This window comes from Branchiostoma belcheri, unplaced genomic scaffold (assembly GCF_001625305.1).
Source record: "Branchiostoma belcheri isolate BF01 breed outbred unplaced genomic scaffold, Haploidv18h27 scaffold16, whole genome shotgun sequence".
NCBI lineage: Eukaryota > Metazoa > Chordata > Leptocardii > Amphioxiformes > Branchiostomatidae > Branchiostoma > Branchiostoma belcheri.
The window spans coordinates 1,444,949-1,465,951 of NW_017803046.1; the positions used below are offsets into that span (position 1 = coordinate 1,444,949).

The 21,003-nt window shown below is 41.9% G+C and overlaps 2 protein-coding genes across 2 annotated transcripts in view; both read left to right on the plus strand.

Moving 5' to 3' along the window:
• Nucleotides 1-4,687, plus strand: part of LOC109466182 (ankyrin repeat and SOCS box protein 7-like) — a 15,739-nt gene extending 11,052 nt beyond the window's left edge. The window contains exons 2-5 of the mRNA XM_019763847.1: nt 1,215-1,325; nt 1,724-1,841; nt 2,397-3,026; nt 3,496-4,687. Coding sequence (XP_019619406.1) covers nt 1,742-1,841; nt 2,397-3,026; nt 3,496-3,632 — 867 coding nt within the window. The 5' untranslated portion in view covers nt 1,215-1,325; nt 1,724-1,741 and the 3' untranslated portion in view covers nt 3,633-4,687. The remainder of the gene's footprint in view (nt 1-1,214; nt 1,326-1,723; nt 1,842-2,396; nt 3,027-3,495) is intronic.
• Nucleotides 4,688-12,679: 7,992 nt separating this feature from the next.
• LOC109466153 (cytochrome c1-like) lies at nt 12,680-18,188 on the plus strand. Its single transcript, XM_019763806.1, has 5 exons — nt 12,680-13,042; nt 14,704-14,787; nt 15,219-15,329; nt 15,790-15,891; nt 16,113-18,188. Exons 1-5 carry the CDS (start codon nt 12,856-12,858, stop codon nt 16,169-16,171), a joined length of 543 nt encoding a protein of 180 aa, XP_019619365.1. The 5' UTR covers nt 12,680-12,855; the 3' UTR covers nt 16,172-18,188.
• Nucleotides 18,189-21,003: the final 2,815 nt, after the last annotated feature.

Genomic DNA, 21,003 nt, shown 5'->3' on the forward strand with positions numbered 1-21,003 from the left:
TAACTAGGTTAAGGGACAGACAGCTAGCCTCTTACTAACAGTTAAATCAGTGTGGAATAGTAAGTGGTGCTGCATGTTCTGTCTTCTGTATTATGATTAACTAGAGAAAGTCTGTCATGATCAGGTTCACTTGAGATTTGTCATTTCCTGCAAATTTCATAATATTATTATGTCCATTTAAGTTTATAACAATGTGAAATCCAATGTTGTTAATATACCAGCGTGTGTCATCAATTTCACAATAGTTAAAATTTTCTACTTGAATTCTAACCACAATGTGATACTACAATGTAGTATGAATTCTGTGTACAATATAATGTACATGTAACGTTACTTGTTTATATTGACTGGCCAGGATACCTGACACTGGTAAATACAAGTTCCAAACATAAATGCTAAATGTGATTTCTGGCACACACTGTCTATCATAGCATCATGTCCATGTTTGCACTTGTTACTGTGGTGATATTGTAGAATGAGAGTAATGTGTGGACAGTGTGGTAGACTGGAGTACAAAACCAGTTGATGTTGAAGCTGAATATAGAATAGATGAAAATTCAAGAATGGTAAAGATGGGTAGGAGATACAGAAAAAGTGAGTATCATTGAGGAAAAAGAGATTTGTAGCAATTTATATTTAATAATAATATATTTGATGCTGCTGTCCAGTATCCATGGTCAGATTTAAGCCAACATGTTGGCCAGAAGCTTTAATAATAGGTTTGTGTTTGTTTTTGATGTATCTGTGTGTGTTTATGTTTCTGCCTACCTTGGCCAGCATAACTCAGAATAGCTCCTGATGGATTGTCAAAGTGACAGTGTTTCAAGTGTGGGTAGGTCTTGGGAAGACGAAGGTCAAGCAGTAGCCTTGACTCAAGGTAAATTTTGGGCCTCCTGGTGGCTTTTCTGAGTACTGCAGTGTACATATCGTTTTATTCTGTTCCTTCATTATTTCTGATGCTTTTTAAGTTTAACAATCAGATGTTGGCACAGCACATGCAAAGTATTTTAAATCTATAAAGTATGAAATGCATAATAGAGCTCTGTATCATACAATCAGGGTGTCCCTTAGTAATAGTCCTTGACTAGTTGGGACACCCCGGCTTCTTTGTTAGCCAAATGAATAAATAAATAAAAAGTATCATACAATGTAGTGGACTTTCAGTAATTTTTTAATCAGTAAAATCAGTAACTATATTATCTTTCTCCTTCCAGAGTTGAGCTTCAACATGCCGAAGAGTCGGCAGAAGCGTGACACGTGGAGCAAGTGTCCGTGGGCAGAGTTGGAGAAGGGCCATTCGCAGTGGCAATACTGCTGTGGTCAAGGTGGGGACTCCCCTACGTACTAATACAGTAATACATATGATTCATGATTTTGTGTCTACCAGCAGCATGCTATGGGATCTGCAGAAAGGTCTACTGGTACATGGCTTACTTTATTCTAATAGAATCATCCATCATAACCATTGATCATATTTTAGGCAGGAACCCTAACCCTAATACAACAAATAGAAGCCTAGTACATGTACATGACATGTACTTATAACTAATGCATCATCATCATTGAAGTATGCACATTCCTGACATCCAAGTGTTCAAGACATTTTTAGAAGACCTTAATAATGACGTTTAGATATGGCTGCATCTTATAAGAGTGGAATTATGAGAGTTGACCATGGATGCTTGTCAGTTGAAGTTGAACGGTTTGTTTTGCATATTTCCAGGACTGCCTGCAGAAGGGCATGGACCCTAACATGGTGCTGAAGAGTGGGATGACAGCACTCCACCTGGCTGTCATGTACAGGCATGACAGGTGTGCACGCCTCCTGCTGGAAAATGGAGGTGAGAAATAATATCAGCTGAACCACTTCCCCAAAAGTCTAGCCATCCTGTTTAAAGCTGTGAGTTAGATGGGTATCTGTGACTGTGAAACTGGCCAATGACTGCGTGATATATTTTTAAAAATTTGTTCAGACACATGTATTTAACAAGAATCAGGCAAAAAGTGCAATTGCTTCTATAACACCTTCTACTCGAGAACATGAATATAAAACACAATGACAAAATACATTTCATAATTACAAAGTGGATAAAAGAAAAATGAATGCAAACAAATTAGTCAAGTTGGTGGTCTATCAATTACGAGAATCTACCTGTTTAGTGAATAAATATTTGAACTACGGTATGTCAAAGATATTACAGTTTGTAAATGTGAAAGTGAGGTGGACCCTCGTAGCAGTAAAGAACATGAAGTACTGTCATTGAGATGCTGTAGCTCTACTGTATTGGAGAGAGATGATAACAGAGTACATACTTTGTTGGCTGGTATAAAATGTACATTTATATTATTTATATCTGACTTTGTTAAGTGACATATTTTTCCATGTGTTCCCACAGCCAGAGCAGACATCCACGAGGCTACCGGCGGCCACACCCCACTACACGGATGTGCCAGATGGGGCTACATCCGCATAGCACAGACCATCCTGGAGTTCAACTCCTCCCGGGAGGTCGTCAACGCCCAGAACAACCAGGGCCACACCCCGCTGCACCTCGCCGTCGTGCACAAGGACGAAACGGTCGGCGTGGAGCTCGCGAGGGTCCTGCTTGACTGCGGAGCCAACTGGAACATCTCCACCTTCAAGAGGGGCACCACGCCTTTCGTGAACGCCATACAGTACCGCAAGCTCTTGTGCTTGCAGACTTTTCTGGAAAAGGGGGCCAACCCCAACCTGGGGAAGGGGTGGCCGCTGCACCATGCCTCAGACACTGTCGACTATGACCTGGCCAAACTGTTGTTAATGTACGGGGCCAAGGTGGACGTCTGGGACCAGGGGGGCTTCAACCCCATGTTTGGGGCCGTGTTCAAAGATAACGTCAGGTTTGCCAGACTGCTGTACGACTTCGGAATGGACCCGATGAGGGTGTCGGAGAAGCTGATGCTCTCGCCGTATCAAGTTGCACTGGCAATGTCCAAGAGGGCTGGGTCTACAACAGAGACATTCAAGTTTTTTGAAAACATCAAAAGTAAGTGGTAATGTTTGGTGTGACAGGCTCGGTCTGCTAGGCATCTTAATTGCTTCAGTTTCATAAAAAGGACAGTTTTGTACATGTGTTTTGAGTGAGGTACAGTACCATATTTCTTCTGAATAAAGGACACCCTTTTTTGATACATGTCAACTCTCAAGTAGGCTCCTCAGGTCAGAGCCAAAGTCGGGATGCACACTTTATTCAGGTTTTTTGCAAAGAAAAATCGGGACACAGGCCAGGCAACCAACTATTACACGCCATAGGACGCTGCGCCCTGAACAGCAATAATTTGATCATGTTTTATGTTTACAAGGTAACAATTTTACATTAATGCTTTGATAACAATATGCATGTATTCTTCAGTATTAGGAGTATTATAGTTATATTAGAAATAATGATAATGAGACACCATAATTATGCCTATGATTGCTGTCCCATGATATTTACTATATTCTCTGTTTCTCAGACAGACCACGGAGACTGCAGGACCTGTGCCGACTGTGCATCAGGGACACAGTCCAACCTGGACACTTCCACTTGCTGTGTGAGCTGAAGGAATACCTAACCCTGGTCATGTACGAGTACCTGCTACACAAGGAGTAGGACGTTGGCATCTTCATTGGGATATTACATATTGCCAAAGGTCAAAGTTTTAACAGCACACTTCTGTAAGGTCACCTGTTATTGAAACTTTTTGTGTTACCTTTTTTCTGTCAAATGGATTTTGTTTTTTAATAAGACTGTAAAGTGTAATAATTTTTATTACATACTGTACAAGCATTTTCCCTGTAGGTCCAGGCTTTTACTTACTGAGATCAGTGTGCAAAAAAGCAGTCTAAGAGTGCTAAATACATTAATCTGAAGACCAATTTTATTTTTCACTCACATTATACTTTTGAAGAAACACAGTTTTTATTGAGGTGTACACGAAATCTGAATTTTTCTGGATACATTTTTGCTGACAGTATTTGACACACATTAACAGGAGATTGACACTGCCTTGTCTTGAAGCATTTTTATTCTCCCAACAGTGGTAGAATCATTGCCACAAATTTGATCCCCCTCTTTCCATTGTGTGCAAAGTGTATAAGAATATAAGAAAATTAGATAAACATATTATATGATCCCTCATCATTTTTTCTTGCTGTTATCACAATAATTATATATGCTATATAAACATGTATATCACATAATATATACTTGGTAAACAAATGTATTTATCAATATAAAGTAAATTTATAGCTGAGCTGAAAGAGACATGTTTACTGCATACACAATCATGTAATAGTTTGCTTTTAGAGTGTGAAGTGACCAAATGGAAAGGTAAAGACCAAATGTTGACAAATTTGTTTTAGTTTCCTGATGCCTCTGCAATAGAGTTCCTTGTCTGTTACCTTTCCTTTTTATTTTAAGAGCCAAGAAGTACTGGCATGACTGTAGAAGAAAGAAAACAGAAAAACTTTTTGATGCCTGTAAAGTGTTATCTTCAGTTCTGAGTTGTTTTATTTCTTGCCAAATGTCTCAAGTGCATTAATACATGTATTTGCTCAGCGTGGAGTTATAATGGGTGTATAAGGCCACACCAATTTAATTTCTTGGTTAACAGATTTTTTCTAGAAAAATAATGGAGCAGGAGGGCGAAAAAAATAATAATAAAAACAGGCCCAGGCATCCTATTATGGCTCAAAACGGAACGATAGGAGCCATGAAGTCAACACACCAGGCTGGTTCAAAATTTACAAAATGAATTTTGAACTTTTAATGATACCATTGCATTGAAAGATAGAATAACTGCAGTTGATTCTGAATTTTTATTTTCATTTGCAAATCAGAAAAAAATGAAGCGGGCGAATCCGTTAACCAAGAATTAAATTGGTGTGGCCTAAGGCCAATTTTGTAATTACATTGTATATTGACTATTTTTATTGCTTTGTGTGTCAAACCCATATCCACCTCATATGTCCTAGTGGCATTCAGCCAGTTACACTTGAAAACATGTGATATATGACCAAACTTCATAAAAACTTCATAATCACCGTGTTAGGATTTGTTCAATATCTCTTGACTTATACATGTATCATCAGTATCTATAGGTGTGTACTTATTACATTGTATTATACGTCTGTATATTTTGAAATGTATCTAATAGTTTATGATTTTGTGAGTAACATTTAAGACTTTTATCATATACATGTAGTAAAGAGTTATACATGTACATGTATTAGGTAGTAAGATGATACCATTGGATGTAGGTACCATTGGATGTAGGTACCATTGGATGTAGGTTCTGGGACTGTCAGCAGACCTTACCTATTTACAAACTTTGTAAGCTGGGAAACTATGAGCATGTGTTGTATTCAATCTTCCTTGTCCAACAGTTCTTTTCAGATTTTAACAGTGCATTTTTTAGATATCAAAATCCTTAGTTTTATTTTCAGATTTTTTTTCAGATTTTAACAGTGCATTTTTTAGATATCAAAATCCTTAGTTTTATTTAGTAATCTCAACTACATGATTGTATGTTGTCTTAATGTGTTTGAGATCCTGTTACATTGTGCAGGTCATTGTAGTACATGAATGTTTTACAAGTGCACTTGCAAACTCAGAACCAACAGTTACTTAAGAACCTAGTATCAAATAGAGACAAATGTAATCATTGGAGAAATGGGAATATTTGAAAGCATTTTCGTGGACAAGTGACAGTGGGGTGAGATTTACACTGTTTTGACTGCCGACCTGTACAATCATGCACTCCCAGCTACAATTAAACTTAAGCTTGTGGCGGTTTATGTGATATCCTTCAGGTGGGTACAGTGACAGTAAATGCTTTTGGGGAGACCAAAGAGATACATGCTGCTCAGCACTTAAGAGAAGTGTGTTATACTTAATTAAACCCCCTGCTATGCTCTTTTTGTCAACAGTGTCCCGATATAGTTATGAAGATTAGGCTCAAACTTTTGAATAATCTATTGTCTAGTCATCTCATGGCTTGTAATGAGAACATATTAAGAACATTGCTACTTCCCGGTAAGAATATTGGCTCGTTCCACTTCGTTGGCTTGCCCCCACTCGTAGCCCTCCCTGATCTACATCCTTGCCCCCACTCGTAGTCCTCCCTGATCTTCATCTCTAGTTGCCCCCACTCGTAGCCCTCCTTGATCTTCATCCTTGCCCCCAGTCGTAGCCCTCCCTGATCATCATCCTTGCCCCCACTCGTAGCCCTAAAGGATATTCATCCCTAGTTGCCCCCACTCGTAGCCCTCCCTGATCTTCGTCCTTGCCCCCACTCGTAGCCCTCCCTGATCTTCATCCCTAGTTGCCCCCACTCGTAGTCCTCCCTGATCTTCATCCCTAGTTGCCCCCACTCGTAGCCCTCCCTGATCTTCATCCCTAGTTGCCCCCACTCGTAGCCCTCCCTGATCATCATCTTTGCCCCCACTCGTAGCCCTCCCTGATCTTCATCCTTGCCCCAACTCGTATCCCTCCCTGATCATCATCCTTGCCCCCACTCGTAGCCCTCCCTGATCTTCATCCCTAGTTGCCCCCACTCGTAGCCCTCCCTGATCCTTCATCCTTGCCCCCACTCGTAGTCCTCCCTGATCTTCATCTCTAGTTGCCCCCACTCGTAGCCCTCCCTGATCTTCATCCCTAGTTGCCCCCACTCGTAGCCCTCCCTGATCTTCATCCCCTTGCCCCCACTCGTAGCCCTCCCTGATCTTCATCCCTAGTTGCCCCCACTCGTAGCCCTCCCTGATCTTCATCCTTGCCCCCACTCGTAGCCCTACCTGATCTTCATCCTTGCCCCCACTCGTAGCCCTCCCTGATCTTCATCCCTAGTTGCACCCACTCGTAGCCCTCCCTGATCTTCATCCCTAGTTGCCCCCACTCGTAGCCTTCCCTGATCTTCTTCCCTAGTTGCCCCCACTCGTAGCCCTCCCTGATCTTCATCCTTGCCCCTTACTCGTAGCCCTCCCTGATCTTCGTCCTTGCCCCCACTCGTAGCCCTCCCTGATCTTCATCACTTAGTTGCCCCCACTCGTAGCCCTCCCTGATCTTCATCCTTGCCCCCACCTCGTAGCCCTCCCTGATCTTCATCCTTGCACCCCACTCGTAGCCTTCCCTGATCTTCATCCCTAGTTGCCCCCACTCGTAGCCCTCCCTGATCTTCATCCTTGCCCCCACTCGTAGCCCTCCCTGATCTTCATCCCTAGTTGCCCCCACTCGTAGCCCTCCCTGATCTTCATCCTTGCCCCCACTCGTAGCCCTCCCTGATCTTCATCCCTAGTTGCCCCCACTCGTAGCCCTCCCTGATCTTCATCCTTGCCCCCACTCGTAGCCCTCCCTGATCTTCATCCCTAGTTGCCCCCACTCGTAGCCCTCCCTGATCTTCATCCTTGCCCCCACTCGTAGCCCTCCCTGATCTTCATTCCTAGTTGCCCCCACTCGTAGCCCTCCCTGATCTTCCCTAGTTGCCCCCACTCGTAGCCCTAAAGGATATTCATCCCTAGTTGCCCCCACTCGTAGCCCTCCCTGATCTTCATCCTTGCCCCCACTCGCAGCCCTACCTGATCTTCATCCCTAGTTCGCCCCCACTCGTAGCCCTCCCTGATCTTCATCCTTGCCCCCACTCGTAGCCCTCCCTGATCTTCATCCTTGCCCCCACTCGTAGCCCTCCCTGATCTTCATCCCTAGTTGCCCCCACTCGTAGCCCTCCCTGATCTTCATCCCTAGTTGCCCCCACTCGTAGCCCTCCCTGATCTTCATCCTTGCCCCCACTCGTAGCCCTCCCTGATCTTCATCCCTAGTTGCCCCCACTCGTTGCCCTCCCTGATCTTCATTCCTTACTTGCCCCCACTCGTAGCCCTCCCTGATCTTCATCCTTAGTTGCCCCCACTCGTAGCCCTCCCTGATCTTCATCCTTACCCCCACTCGTAGCCCTCCCTGATCTTCATCCCTTGTTGCCCCCACCGGTGCCCTCCCTGATATTCATACTTGCCCCCACTCGTAGCCCTCCCTGATCTTCATCCTTGCCCCCACTTGTAGCCCTCCCTGATCTTCATCCTTGCCATGCCCGTAGCCAGGGGGGCTCGAAGAACCCCCCCACAAGGCTCAAAGGTCCACTTTTTGGTCCACTTTTTATGTCCAAGATTTTTTTGAAAAGATGGACTGGAATCGTAGAAAAACTGCTCCCTTCGTCGTTGAATAAAAATTTATCTCAGATTTTTCCCTTTCAAATCCTTTTAAAAACGCACGAAATGCCATTTTAGAAGGTTCATTTCTTTCAAAATTTCCCGGGGGAGCATGTCCCCGGATCCCCCTAGGAGCCTCGGGGGGAACGAACCCCCCCCCCATTCAAAATCCTGGCTACGGGTATGTCGGGGCACGGAAAGGGGCGCCCTCTAGCGGCCGTTTTACTGTTGTCGAAGAATGAAACCCAGGGAAATGTCACAGTAAATAATTAACACTTCTCTGTGTCTTTGCGTCATTTCATTGCAATACATTCACTTACAATGATTACGAGAATATAAAGGACACCTAAACGGACGTGGCGCGTCTTCCAAGGCGAATTTTAACCGCCGAGTTCTGCCCCTTCCAAACACACTCACCATCTTGAAACGGCGTGGTCCTACCATGCACCGGATAATGAATCATCAGGAGTTGCAAATTTTTCAATTATCAATTAAGTTGAAAAATGAAATTGATCATAATGTTACAGACAATCACCATTCCGTGAGGCAAAGTTACCACGATTTTGGCCGCGTTCATGTGAAGTCAGTGATGGCGCTTTACATGTGGTTTACCCCGAAGCCGGTTTCAAGTGGCTCCATCTGAACATACCAAATCACATTGAAAGCGCCTCGATCCCAAACCACTTTTAGTGGTGGTTTCGAATCGGTTTTCCTGGATCGCGATTTGCGTCTGAACGCAATGTGATTTCAATGTCACTTCGCCTGGTCATGGATTACGGGGTGACATTTCTTTATTTATATGCAATACCAAATTTTACGTGGCTGCAACTTTAATATAAAGAGAAGTAATGGTCAAATAATGTGTCCGTTCTAGGACGAGCTTCACCGCCTCGTCGGCATTCGGCCGAGATACGCTGGGAGGGGGGCACCAGCAAGCAGGTCGTTGACTCCTTGATAACACGCCACCTTGCGTGTTTTCATCAAACAACAATGAATGCAGTTTCGGAGAATTGTGATCGGACACGTTTTGCAAGGAATGTATGGCACGTGGACCAGATGTGCGGAATGCGAGTTACCCGAATCGCGGTTTGGGTGACTTCACATGAACAAGGCTTTTGTTATAATTTACCATTTTTCTTTTACGGATCATTCAACCTCAAGAAGATATTTCTTTCATCTAAACATTTATTTCAATTAAAGACAAGTGTGTGAAACGGCGCCGGCCTGACTGCTGGTTCTTATTTTACAACGGTTTCAACAGGTGTACAACATGTACACAATACACACCTTATTTGATTAGTAACGCTTTTGTTTAATAGCTAGGTGGCCTTTAAATCCATCGGGCTTATCTAAGTTTTAGACTGTGAAAGTGTCACTTTTATTATGCTTGACGACGAATACTCAGGTCTGAAAGAGTAAAAAAACATTGTAAACTAGAGTTTGGAGGGCTCATGCCTTCGAAAGTGTGATATTGTTTTGGTGGGTGTTGTGTGTATGTATAGTGTAGGCTTTTTGAAGATGATTATCGTAGTTATAGTGGTCAGAGAGTCATTTTGTGAACGAAGCAACATTCTATTTACCTAGCCTGTGCCATGTCTTTCTACGGAAATACGGAATGTAGAATTCGTCATTTGGTACAGGGGTGCATTGAGCATATGCTCAAAGAATGACATTTTGCAGCTTTGGCATACATCACTTGAAAATGGTGTGAAACGGGTCTTTTCTGCTATTTTCAGACAAAAAAATGCACATTTGTGGCTCCTGTGACCTTCTTTATTACAACCAAATGACCTAAAATTTGGTATAGGAGTGCCTTTGAAGTATGCCCAAAGAGCTATACTCACATTTTTTGTAAACACTACTTTGAATTTGTGTAAAATAAGTTTTTTCTGCTCTTTCCAGACAAAATGCTTTTATGCCCTTGTATTAAAACCAAATTTGTTACAGATGTGCCTTAGGCAAATTTGTTATAGATGTGCCTTAGGCAAATGCCAAATGAACTTAAGACATAGTTGGCATACACCACTATAAAATTGTGTAAAATGGGTCTTTTTTGCTATGCCCAAAGAACAGAGCTAGCAATGCTGTAAGGTAGCAGCACACAGTATTAATGGGCGACCCCCGGGGTGTGTGACGCGGGTATAGAAAGTAGTACAGCGAATATTCTTGAAGGCTGGGTATACGTACATGTAGAAAGCCTGCCAGACGTAAATTGCGATGTGTGGTGTAGGAATGTATCGGGTTTGAGACTGTATGATTTGAATTGTGAAGGTTTTGCAGTTCGTGTATAAATGCGCCGTATTACGCAACTGGCTTTCCGGGTGAGTCAGCTGCAGTTCAGGTCACGTCCGTAGAGGGCGATTTCAAAGTGTACGTTACGAGCAGATACGCCGACAGGATTTTTTGGTTTCTAGATACTTTGTGGTTTGTGCCTTCTTCTCAAACATATTTGATTTTGGTGTTTGTGAAATGCACCCTACTGTAATTTTTACCGCGTCGAAGTGAGTCATCTTGGGGTCCTTAACTATAGAAATCCCCATAGGGCGAAAACTGTGTTCTGCTACTGTAAGGGGAGGGACCAGCCAGTCATGCGCAGAACTAGCAGTGTGTACACGATTTATTTTGGCTCGTAGGTGTAACAAGTCGATCGGTGTAATATAGCCAGCTGCCGCCGCGCCGCGTGCCTGCGAAGCTGGTGTGTTACGCCGAAAGGCGGTTATACCGGCTATACAGATACAGATACTTCTTTTAGATAATTTTTTTCCTGGGCAAATTTTGCTCAGAAAGGCCCAGTTTTCTGGTAAGAAGGACAGAAGAGTGTATATTTTTAAAATAGAGTAACATTTTTCATGGTTTGACCTGTTATTGACCTCTAAATACTTGTTATCTCCATGCCCTTATCCAGTAGCGGATGGCTTGGGGGTTCCAGGTCCTCAGATGAGTTTTTAATAGCCTATCGTCTGTCAACACAGCATAACTTGAGAAAGCTTAGATGGATGATCTTGATATTTGGTAGGTGGGTAGATCTTGATGAGACCTGAAAATAATTAGATTTTGGACCCCCTAGCGGCTTGTTATGGTACTGCAGCTGAACTTCCGGTTTTGATATCTCATGATCTACACATACTGGGGTGACGAAATTTGGATGGTAGGTAGCTCTTTTGCTGCGGAAGAAGTGGCGTGAGTTTGGGCCCCCTAGCGGCTTGCTCAGGAACTGCAGGGCTATCTGTTTGAAAGATACCAAACCGGAAGTTCTGCTGCAGTGCCAAGGAAAGCCACCAGGGGGTCCAAAATCATTCATAGGCCTCATGAAAACGTACCCACCTACTAAGTTTAATGAAAATACATCAAAAGCTTCATGAGTTATCGTGCTTAACGACATACGTACAAACACTGCGGAAAACATAAGCTTCTTGGTGAAGCTAATTGTATTACAAGCTAAGGCTGTTCGGAAAACAACACATGCTCAGTCATTGTAAAAAAAAAAAAACTATACAGCATATACAGTACACTAAACCGCCGTGGTGACACAATTCCTATTTTTCCATGTGCACTATTCACACAATGTGCTATCATTGACCCTGGCACCTTAAAGCAAAGACTTGCACAATGCCCTCGCTACAAGCTTAAAGTACTTAAGGACTTATGCAAAGTTAGAAACACATCTTGACATCTGAACTTGGGTATAATAAACATGATTCACTGTAGCTCTGGATTTTGAAAATATTACACAAAATGAGAGACAAATATTTACCACTTTTACAAATTCAATACTGTACAACGCCTGCATTCTCTTACAGCAAAATCAACTGTATGGAGATTCCCAATTGGCATGATGTACTGTACGGGGCAATGGTGACGACCATTGCATTTACGGTTATTGTACCCTTCTGTCTCCTTCCTCTTCTGTCATTTGTATGGCTTCGGCTTGTTTGTGTGTTTTTTTAAGTGCTGTGTTTTTTCCCTGCACAGTATGCCTTGTACACCACTTGTGTACGAGGTTTGCTGGCGGGGACAAGGCCCACAAAACCGTACATCTGCTTGGAGATGAGGTATCATGGTCAGGGTCTCCATTCATGCGCAAACGTTGGTCGGTAACCACAACCTTCTGAATCCTCGGTGGTCACGCCAGGGCACGTTTTCCCACAGGATTTTAGCAGGGAAACTATAAAATACACCCCTATTATCCACGGGTCGCCATGCCTTCCAGCTTTTCCCACACGTAATACCGTCTGCTTTTGTAGGTCACAACAATGACACTCCCCACTAAATTCTTTAAGCCTTAAAAAAGTCGAAACTAACTAAATTTCTGTCACTCGCCTCAAATTAAACAAGGTACACTCAGCCGGTCCCCTGTCGCGCGAAACCATTGTTCAAGTCATAAATCATGCAGTGAGTAAATGTAATGAGATTTCGCGGACGACAATGCAAATATGTCACTGTGGTAACCGGGTCATAACAAATAAACAGGGGAAATTGTCTTGCCCCTGCGCGTGTCTGCTGGGCAACCGCCGCTTTCCCAAAACACTCGAGACGTCGGGGTGGGCTTTAGTTACCAGAACGACCATCTCAAAGACAGGACCTTTCATTTCTACATCACTCTTTGGTGTATATATTCGCGAGGTTTTAAAGTCAAGATGGGTTGCTCGAGCAGCACGCAAGCGAACCAAACTCGCCCCCAGAGCCCGCCAAAAAACACCAGGCCGGGCTCGGCACCTAAGGAAGCCGCGGTCAAGCCGACCGTTCGAGAGGACCCTCCAGCTTCGGAAGAGACGCCTGTCATTGATACAGACCCCAAGAAGGAGGAACAGGACACAAATGAAGGTAAAGTTTACGTCCACGCCATATTCAAACAGGTGTCATGTCAGCTCAGGCACGTATTGCCTGAACACTTGGGTTGCGTTGATTTACCTCAAGATGTTAGATTGGTGTGTAGATAGAAATTAGGGACGTGATATTGAATGCAGGAAGCGGTAAAAATAAGTCTCATGCCATGTACGTTTTGTAAGGAAATTGTGGACACCATTGTGAACATTTTTAATGTACATACAGGGGCACGTAATATCGGGGAAACGTAGAGAATGGGTTTGGACAACAGGTGGGTCGCCCACGACAAACGTGTTCCCGCCATCATTTCCGTCAGGAAACTGAATCAGACGATATTTTACGGTAAAGTCTCGGGACACATTCAACCACCTAAAGACACCGAGTAGCTATTTAGATATTTGCTTGGAAAGGCCACCAAAAAATTCTACCGGCTGTCAGTCTTAAAATTGTGGGTAGAAATTAGAAACTCCGGGTTTCCGCTTGAACTGACTTGTTCGTGTACACGTTACACACGGAAGCTCCCGCCATCTAAACTAACCTGACTGGAGAACCGTCAAGTGGCGGGGGAGAGGACGTTGTTGAAACAACTGAATGCTCCCTTTGTAGGTGGACAAATGTTAGCCAAATGTTCAGGTGAATAAGATCAGTAACAGGTGTACATCTGTAAAGGTGTAGTATCCTTTGTTTCAACTGAACTCTATGGCACGCACTGTTTTTGTATTGTCACCAGCTTCTGTTTAACATGGCCTTAGTTTGATACAGTCGACCTTGTAGTGCACTTGAGACTTCCCCGACGGGCTTACAGACCTTTTTGTTCCAGCTACAATGTAGAAGATTGCAAGTGATCATAAAAGTCAACTCTCTGGTAGCGTTAATGGCAATGTTATAAAGAAGGGATTGAGTGGGGCCCAGTGTTTAAGTTTCTTAAGGTTTGCATTCTTTGGGAATGACAAAGTAGCACTTAAAGAGTGCGAAGTCCATTTTGGATTGTTGTGCAGCATAGAAAGTTATCACCATGCCTACTGTTAAGTGTTTTTGTCCCAGCTAAGTACTGTATTATGGCAACATTAGAGCTTGAGCCTAATATAGGGCCAGGCTTACCTCTAAGCTTGCCTTCCTTCTCCTAGACTACCATATAGGGGCTTATGTTGGCTATGTCATGTGCTTTCTCCGCTTTTGTGATGTATAACGTTAGGAAATAAGATTATCATGAAAACTTAAATCCAATCAATTTAAATCCCATCAAATTTCCAAAACTCCAAAACATTCTTTCTAAACCCCAGTGCTTTATCATTAAGGTTCGTATTTTACCAGCCCCCAAAAACCTTGTTATGTTACTGCGTTGGTCCTTGTAAATTCCACCTGTCATGCACACCCGGTTTAAGGCCCAGCTGGCTTTGTTCTCAGCTAGGGTGTTTACATGGTTACCAATGTTTACTATGGATACAGACTTGCTTGGCTGATTTGGGTCACATGTTTATTCGCCTCCCTGCATGTGTTGACTACGACCTTGTTTTGAGTGCAAATGTTTGTTATGCTACTTGGTTAACAATAACGATTTATACCACAACATGACAGGAGGGGCATTAACAAAAGGTGTAACGATGGTGCAATCACTCGAGTTGTTGTGACATTTGATGCACTTTTGTCCTCGGCAGAAGAGAAGAAAGATGAAGAAAAGCCTGTAACCGAAGGAGAGGGCACATCAGATGCACCAGCGGAACAGACAGAAAGCAAACCAGGTGAGACAGGTGTTTGTGCAGACAAGATAAACCATCGCCCACCATGTCCTAACATCTATCATGTTACACCAGCAATGCTTGTGCTAATTAAAAAGGTCATTCTCTAATGAGGCAAAGCATAATGTGTTTTCAATGGCTGATATTACAATGCAACTGCCCTACCTTAACTGCATGGAAGCAATGATGTGTAAATTTAATAATGGTGTAACAAGATAAAGTTGAATTTCCGTTGTCAGGTAAACATTTCAGAAAACATCTCTGAAATTTTTCTTGCACAATGACTGAGATGGTTATCAGAATAGAAATAAAATTTGAAGAATGAAAATAGATTCTTTTCTCTTATAGTTGCTGGCATAACTCAGTGACAGTGACAGTGGTTAACTTACGTGTTGCAAGTTTTGCTCATTGCGTATTTTGTTGATTGTTTACAGAAGATGCAGGAGAAACAACAGAGCAGGCGGCAGCAGAGGACACACCAGCCGCTACAGAACCAGCGGCAGAATCCACAGAACAGCCAGCAGAGTCTACAGAACAAGCACCTGGTAAGTCACTTATGGAACTGGCAATGTATCCATGGTGTAATAATTAACGTATGCTGTGTAAAATTTTTCAGAACAAAGCACTTTATGTTCTCAGACCTTAAGATTATTTCATGGTGTATACACTCAGTGTGTTTGATAAGTAAATGTTGTCCTTGTCCTCACTAGACCTTGATACGTCAATGAAAGTCAGACGTCCAGGCTAGGTACATAGTACATTATACAAAGTAAATGTTAAACAGTCACTGATAAAAGACCTAATGGATACTGTCTGAAATGTCTGACTGTGTTAAACACCTTACCCAGTTGTTTTCTTTTGTATGATGTAGACTCCACACTTGATATGTCATTGATGTTAGACTTACATGGTTGTGATGTACTCTTCACGTCACAAGTCTGGAGCTTTCAACAAGAAGTTTGATTGTTTCATCTGAAAGTTGAAATTTTACTGTTTTGTTTGCAGCTACAGAAGAGCCAGCGGCAGAGCCAGCTGCTGCAGAGGGTGGGGAAGAAGCGAACAAGGAGGAAACACAGGAAGCTACAGACGCTCCTGCAGAGGCTGAAGGTAGGCGCACAGAACTGTACTGACAATAGCAACAATCATGTTATACTGTAAATTTACTAGGTTAGCAGCACTTAAACTTTATGGCACAGTAAAAGTCAACAGTTTGTGACTGAAAGAACAGTAGAAATGCGGTGAAAGATAGAGAATGTCCATGTGTCACCTTAAATTACTGTACTTACATGTTAGTTTCAAATCTAACCCCCCTTTTCTTTGTGCTACAGCTGCAGCACCTGAAGCCACAGAAGCACCTGCAGAGGAACAAGCTCCAGCAGCAGAGTAAAGAACACCTGGCAGTCACTGGGTGTCCATCATGGGCACACTAAATAATAATTATGTACACAAATATTTTGTCTAGTCACAAAATTTATATACTATGCAATAGAAACTTTATTTCATGCCTTGTGAAAGACACAGATTGCTTTATTATTGTCATGTATTCCAAAATAGACTTATCTTCTTGATTCTGGGAGTGGGACAACTTTTGAGCAATTCGATGGGTGCATGTGCAATAAAGACACACTAAACTCATCATTAACCTAAGTCCTCAGTTTCCACCAGGCAAAACAACACCTTACAATTCCACAATGTACCTGAAGTGAGAAAGACAACATTGGGCAATATTACACTGGTTATCCTTCTTTTTATTTGGGTGATGCAATATTTACATGAGCCTGTCATCTCAGAACCATACATTTCGCTGGATTGCCATATACATGTCAAACACATCAGTATTACAAACTTATAACAGTCTAAGATAGCCTCTGGAATAGGAGTCTTTGAAAGGTGCCTTAAAACCGTTGATATACATTGCAAAGATTCCTGCCAATTGTGGTATGACAGTCCTTTTTACAAGTTCAGACCTCGTATTCAAATATAGAAATATGGGGGGGGGGGAGGGGAGTGTACTGTGCCCTTCACATAACCATGCACACTCAATGAGTGTTTGACCAGTATATCAGAATAGTAGAATAGTAAATAATTTTCCATTCTTTTCTTGCCAAGTTGGCTATCATGTACAAAGGTGTATATGTTGTACATTTTGTAGCAGAAGCATCTCGTAGATTTTTTTATTGCTTAATTACAGCTTTTATAGTCTATATGGTGTATTAATTAATAGGGAATATTTTGTCAATATACACAATTTACTGTATATGTAGAAGTGCAAATTATTGTAAGAATATGTGTACCCATTTCACAAATGACAGAAATTCACAAAGGAGCTGAGAAATGAGTGCTGTTGATCAAATGAAGTTCTTTAAGTAATACATACTGGTGCTACTGCTGAGCAGTTTTGTACCCTGAATGTATCTGGGCTTATTTGACTGGAGATCTTCATTGTTGCCCATTGTATATACTTAAATGCAGTAGTTACAATGCACTATTTGTCTAATAGATACACCTATAAGCACTTTTGATATCAATATCATAGCAGATTCCAGTATGGCGTGATGCAATATTATGACACCTTTATCATTATTGTACCAAAGACTTTGACGTTAGCTACACAAAGCATCATCTCCAACAAGAGTGAAATGTACAATGTACTTGGAAGTATCCATCTGTATTTAAGTACCGGTAGATGGCTTTCAGTGATGAATGACTTCTGCCAGTTTCCCCATACATAACATCAGTATCAGTCAGTTGTCATGTACTAGTATCATGATAGACTCTATGTAGTTACCAACAAAGCTATATTATATAGCCTTTGAGGATACACATTTATTGGACATGTATTCCTTGCCATTTTATGCACATCGTGAAAATGGACTTTATCATACACCATTTAACACAGCTGATACAGTATAGATAGCTATTGTTTGTTTGCTTTTCCTATTGAAGTTAAAAATGGTCAAAAGTGCACAATGGAATAGAAATACTGTATTCAAATAATTCAAAACATGTATGAAATCTACAAATTTAAAGTGAAATGTCTTTCATAAAATATGGATTTTCATTGTATGAATCACTTTTATACATACAAAATCTATGGTCCAACTTGGCCTAGACAACCAGCATTTTACCAACTGAAGACCTCTTCACTTGCATGTTGAATATATTACATACATGTATTCAGAAGAAAAATTATTATCAAATGTGTGTAACTGCAAGCAATTTTCATCCGTCCTCAAATTGATAGGAGCGACTCTTCAAAATGGTTTCAATATACCTCAATCTAACTAAGTGAAACTACTTTTCTACACTATTTTTGTAAAGGTTTCAAGAAATTATATGATATGGCTTGTATGGAAGCAGTATAGGCATTGTAAAAATCTAATAAAAGTAGCTTCACTCCCAAATGTATTGTGTGCATTTGATTTTCTTTTCTTTATATACTGATACGTTGAAATTTTCTACAGGACACTATTGACATACATTGAAATACTCTGGAGGCTTTAGAAATTATAAAATTTTTATGTGATGTCTTTGGTCATTTTGAAATTCATATTTATGCATCATAAAACATTACCAAAGACAGTGCATCAAAATCTTGCCAACCCAAGATGACAGATCCTTTTAGTTTCTATGGGGTATAGGATAAGTTATAGTAGCCATTATGTCACATTTATCAAGTTATGCACTCTTTTCAAACAGGTGACCTACATAATTACCTCATGCTGAGGGGGTGACAGTGCAGACTTGTCATGTTCTTTTACAAAGATTAAAAAAAGAAAATTTTGTCTTTTCACAAACAAAATGTGCTCATAGTGGCCCATGAAACAAAATACGCCTGCTTTAATGACACTCCCTGGTAGGCACCTGTCCTATTATTATTGCTGGCTGACTACCAAGAGACAGAAAATAACAGAGGTAAATACCCCCTGGTGACTCAGCCATTACAAGAACAATAGGGAGGTCTTAAAGTAGGTCAGCATTCAAAACATAGGGACTGACCTCTCTTCATTATTCATGGCACGCACTGTGAAATGACAGTACCCAACACTCCAGGGACCAATAGATTATAATCATATGATGTCACCGTATGTTATAAGCTTTCAGCAAATGTTTGAAAGGCCGTCACTCACGCAACAACCTTTTGTAGATTTCCAATTCTCACGTAGCTAAACAATCAAGAAATTCCTTTGCAACAAAAATATATCAGTTAGGATAACAGGATGATGTCACAGTGTGTCATATTAGGTTTCAGCAAATGTTTGAAAGGACGTCATTCATGCAACAACCTTGTGTAGATTTCCAATTCTCACATAAATTAAGAAATTGAATTCCTTCACAACAAAAAAAAAACATTATACCAGTTTGGATGTGTCTTTTCAGAACCTGTATAGTTTTCATGTTTGGTAATGTATAACCACTGCATGTGGTATTGATAGTTGCTATTACACAATATAGCAAAGATATGCTCACACAGTGACAGGCCTAAGACTTTCAGTCATAAAAATTCTGGGTCAATTGTAATCTCCAAGTAGATCCTAGGGTGGCAAAAGACGGTGTCAAATTGGCCAGGCAGTATCCATTTGCCAGAGAAGGTTGCCCTGTATGGACCCTCTCTGGTGAAGGGATACTGCCTAGCCAATTTGACACCCTAGGATCTGCTTGGAGATTAGGTCAATTGATTCTTTAGGCATCCTCCATGGACTTCAAGCATTGATTTTTATAGTATTATTGGCTGGCCAACTCACACTCTACAAGGTCTAAGTGCTGGAAAGCCTTTCAATATAATTTCTTAGCCTTCTTGGACAGAGCCCCTGCAGTTCCAAAACACGAAGATAGGGGGCCCAAAAGCCACCATCAGATACTAGTAGCTTGGATGTCTCCTTGCACTTGGTTGAGATTTGGATGGCACACAGGCTGACGCTATCAGACACCCAATAATCATTCGCGATCGTTGCCATAGCAATTATTGTTCAACCAACCAACCAACCAACCAACCAACCAACCAACCAACCAACCAACCAACCAACCAACCAACCAACCAATTTGAAAACCAAGCATTTGAAATCAACATTGAAACTGAAATCAATCAATTTTTATTTGAAATCAAGATGAAAACAATTGGACTTCACTTAAGGTAGCAGAACACAGTATTAATGGGCGACCCCCGGGGACGATGACGCGGGTATAGAAAGTAGTGCAGCGAATATTCTTGAAGGATGGGTAGAAAGCCTGATAAGAGCGTCAGCCAGATGTAAATTGTGCTGTGTGGTGTAGGAATGTATCGGGTTTGAGACTGTGTGATTTGAATTGTGAAGGTTTTGCAGTTCGTGTATAAACGCGCCGTATTGCGCAACTGGCTTTCCGGGTGAGTCGGCTGCAGTTCAGGTCACGTCCGTAGGGGGTGATTTCAAAGTGTATGTTACGAGCAGATACGCCGACAGGATTTTTTGGTTTCTAGATATTTTGTAGTTTGTACCTTCTTCTCAAACATATTCGATTTTCGTATTTGTGAAGTGCACCCTGCTATAATTTTTACCGCGTCGAAGTGAGTCATCTTGGGGTCCTTAACTATAGAAATCCCCATAGGGCGAAAACTGTGTTCTGCTACCTTAACAGTCACAGCCGGAGATGTCTAAAGACGAACTGAACGAGATCGTCTTCCGAGACGGAAGGATGCCAACAACAACATCACTGAAACTGAATCATATGCATTACCACAATCAACGCAGAAAGTTCAAGAAGTCTCAGCCCAAGGGTTTATCCCTCGTGTATTCCGGACCGCACAAGAATTATAGCTGCACTGCAGTCCTCAACCATGTCAATAAGTTGTGTTCCTGATCTGATCCCCAGATTAGGTTTGTGACCCCTTACCTGTAGCGGTGTGACTTTGAGATGGATATATGCAAACCTTGTGGTTTAAATGCTAATATCGTTATACATAATGTATATTTTGAGACACCGAAACTTTGAAGCATCATAGCCGCGGCGACTCTTGACTCGGGCTTACATTGCATTAGCCTCAGCAAGAGTCGCGGAAAGATGCATTGGGAAAACTGCACATTTCCCGTTGGCTTCCAGATGCTCCGTTTTCGACCCGGTTTTTTGCTGTCCCGAGCTTCCCTACAATATAACTCCACAATTGGCCGGGTTGCCGATGTTTAGATCAGCCTAAATATTCCACAGCGCGACNGAAAAAGTGTAAAAATAGCTCGTCGGCAC

What these genes read in the sequence shown, in the direction of transcription:
- LOC109466153 (XM_019763806.1), top strand. Translation starts at nt 12,856, where the DNA reads ATGGGTTGCTCGAGCAGCACGCAAGCGAACCAAACTCGCCCCCAGAGC. An exon ending in ACAGACAGAAAGCAAACCAG is followed by an intron (nt 14,788 to 15,218) that starts GTGAGACAGGTG and finishes GATTGTTTACAG; the next exon opens with AAGATGCAGGAGAAACAACA. An exon ending in GTCTACAGAACAAGCACCTG is followed by an intron (nt 15,330 to 15,789) that starts GTAAGTCACTTA and finishes TTTTGTTTGCAG; the next exon opens with CTACAGAAGAGCCAGCGGCA.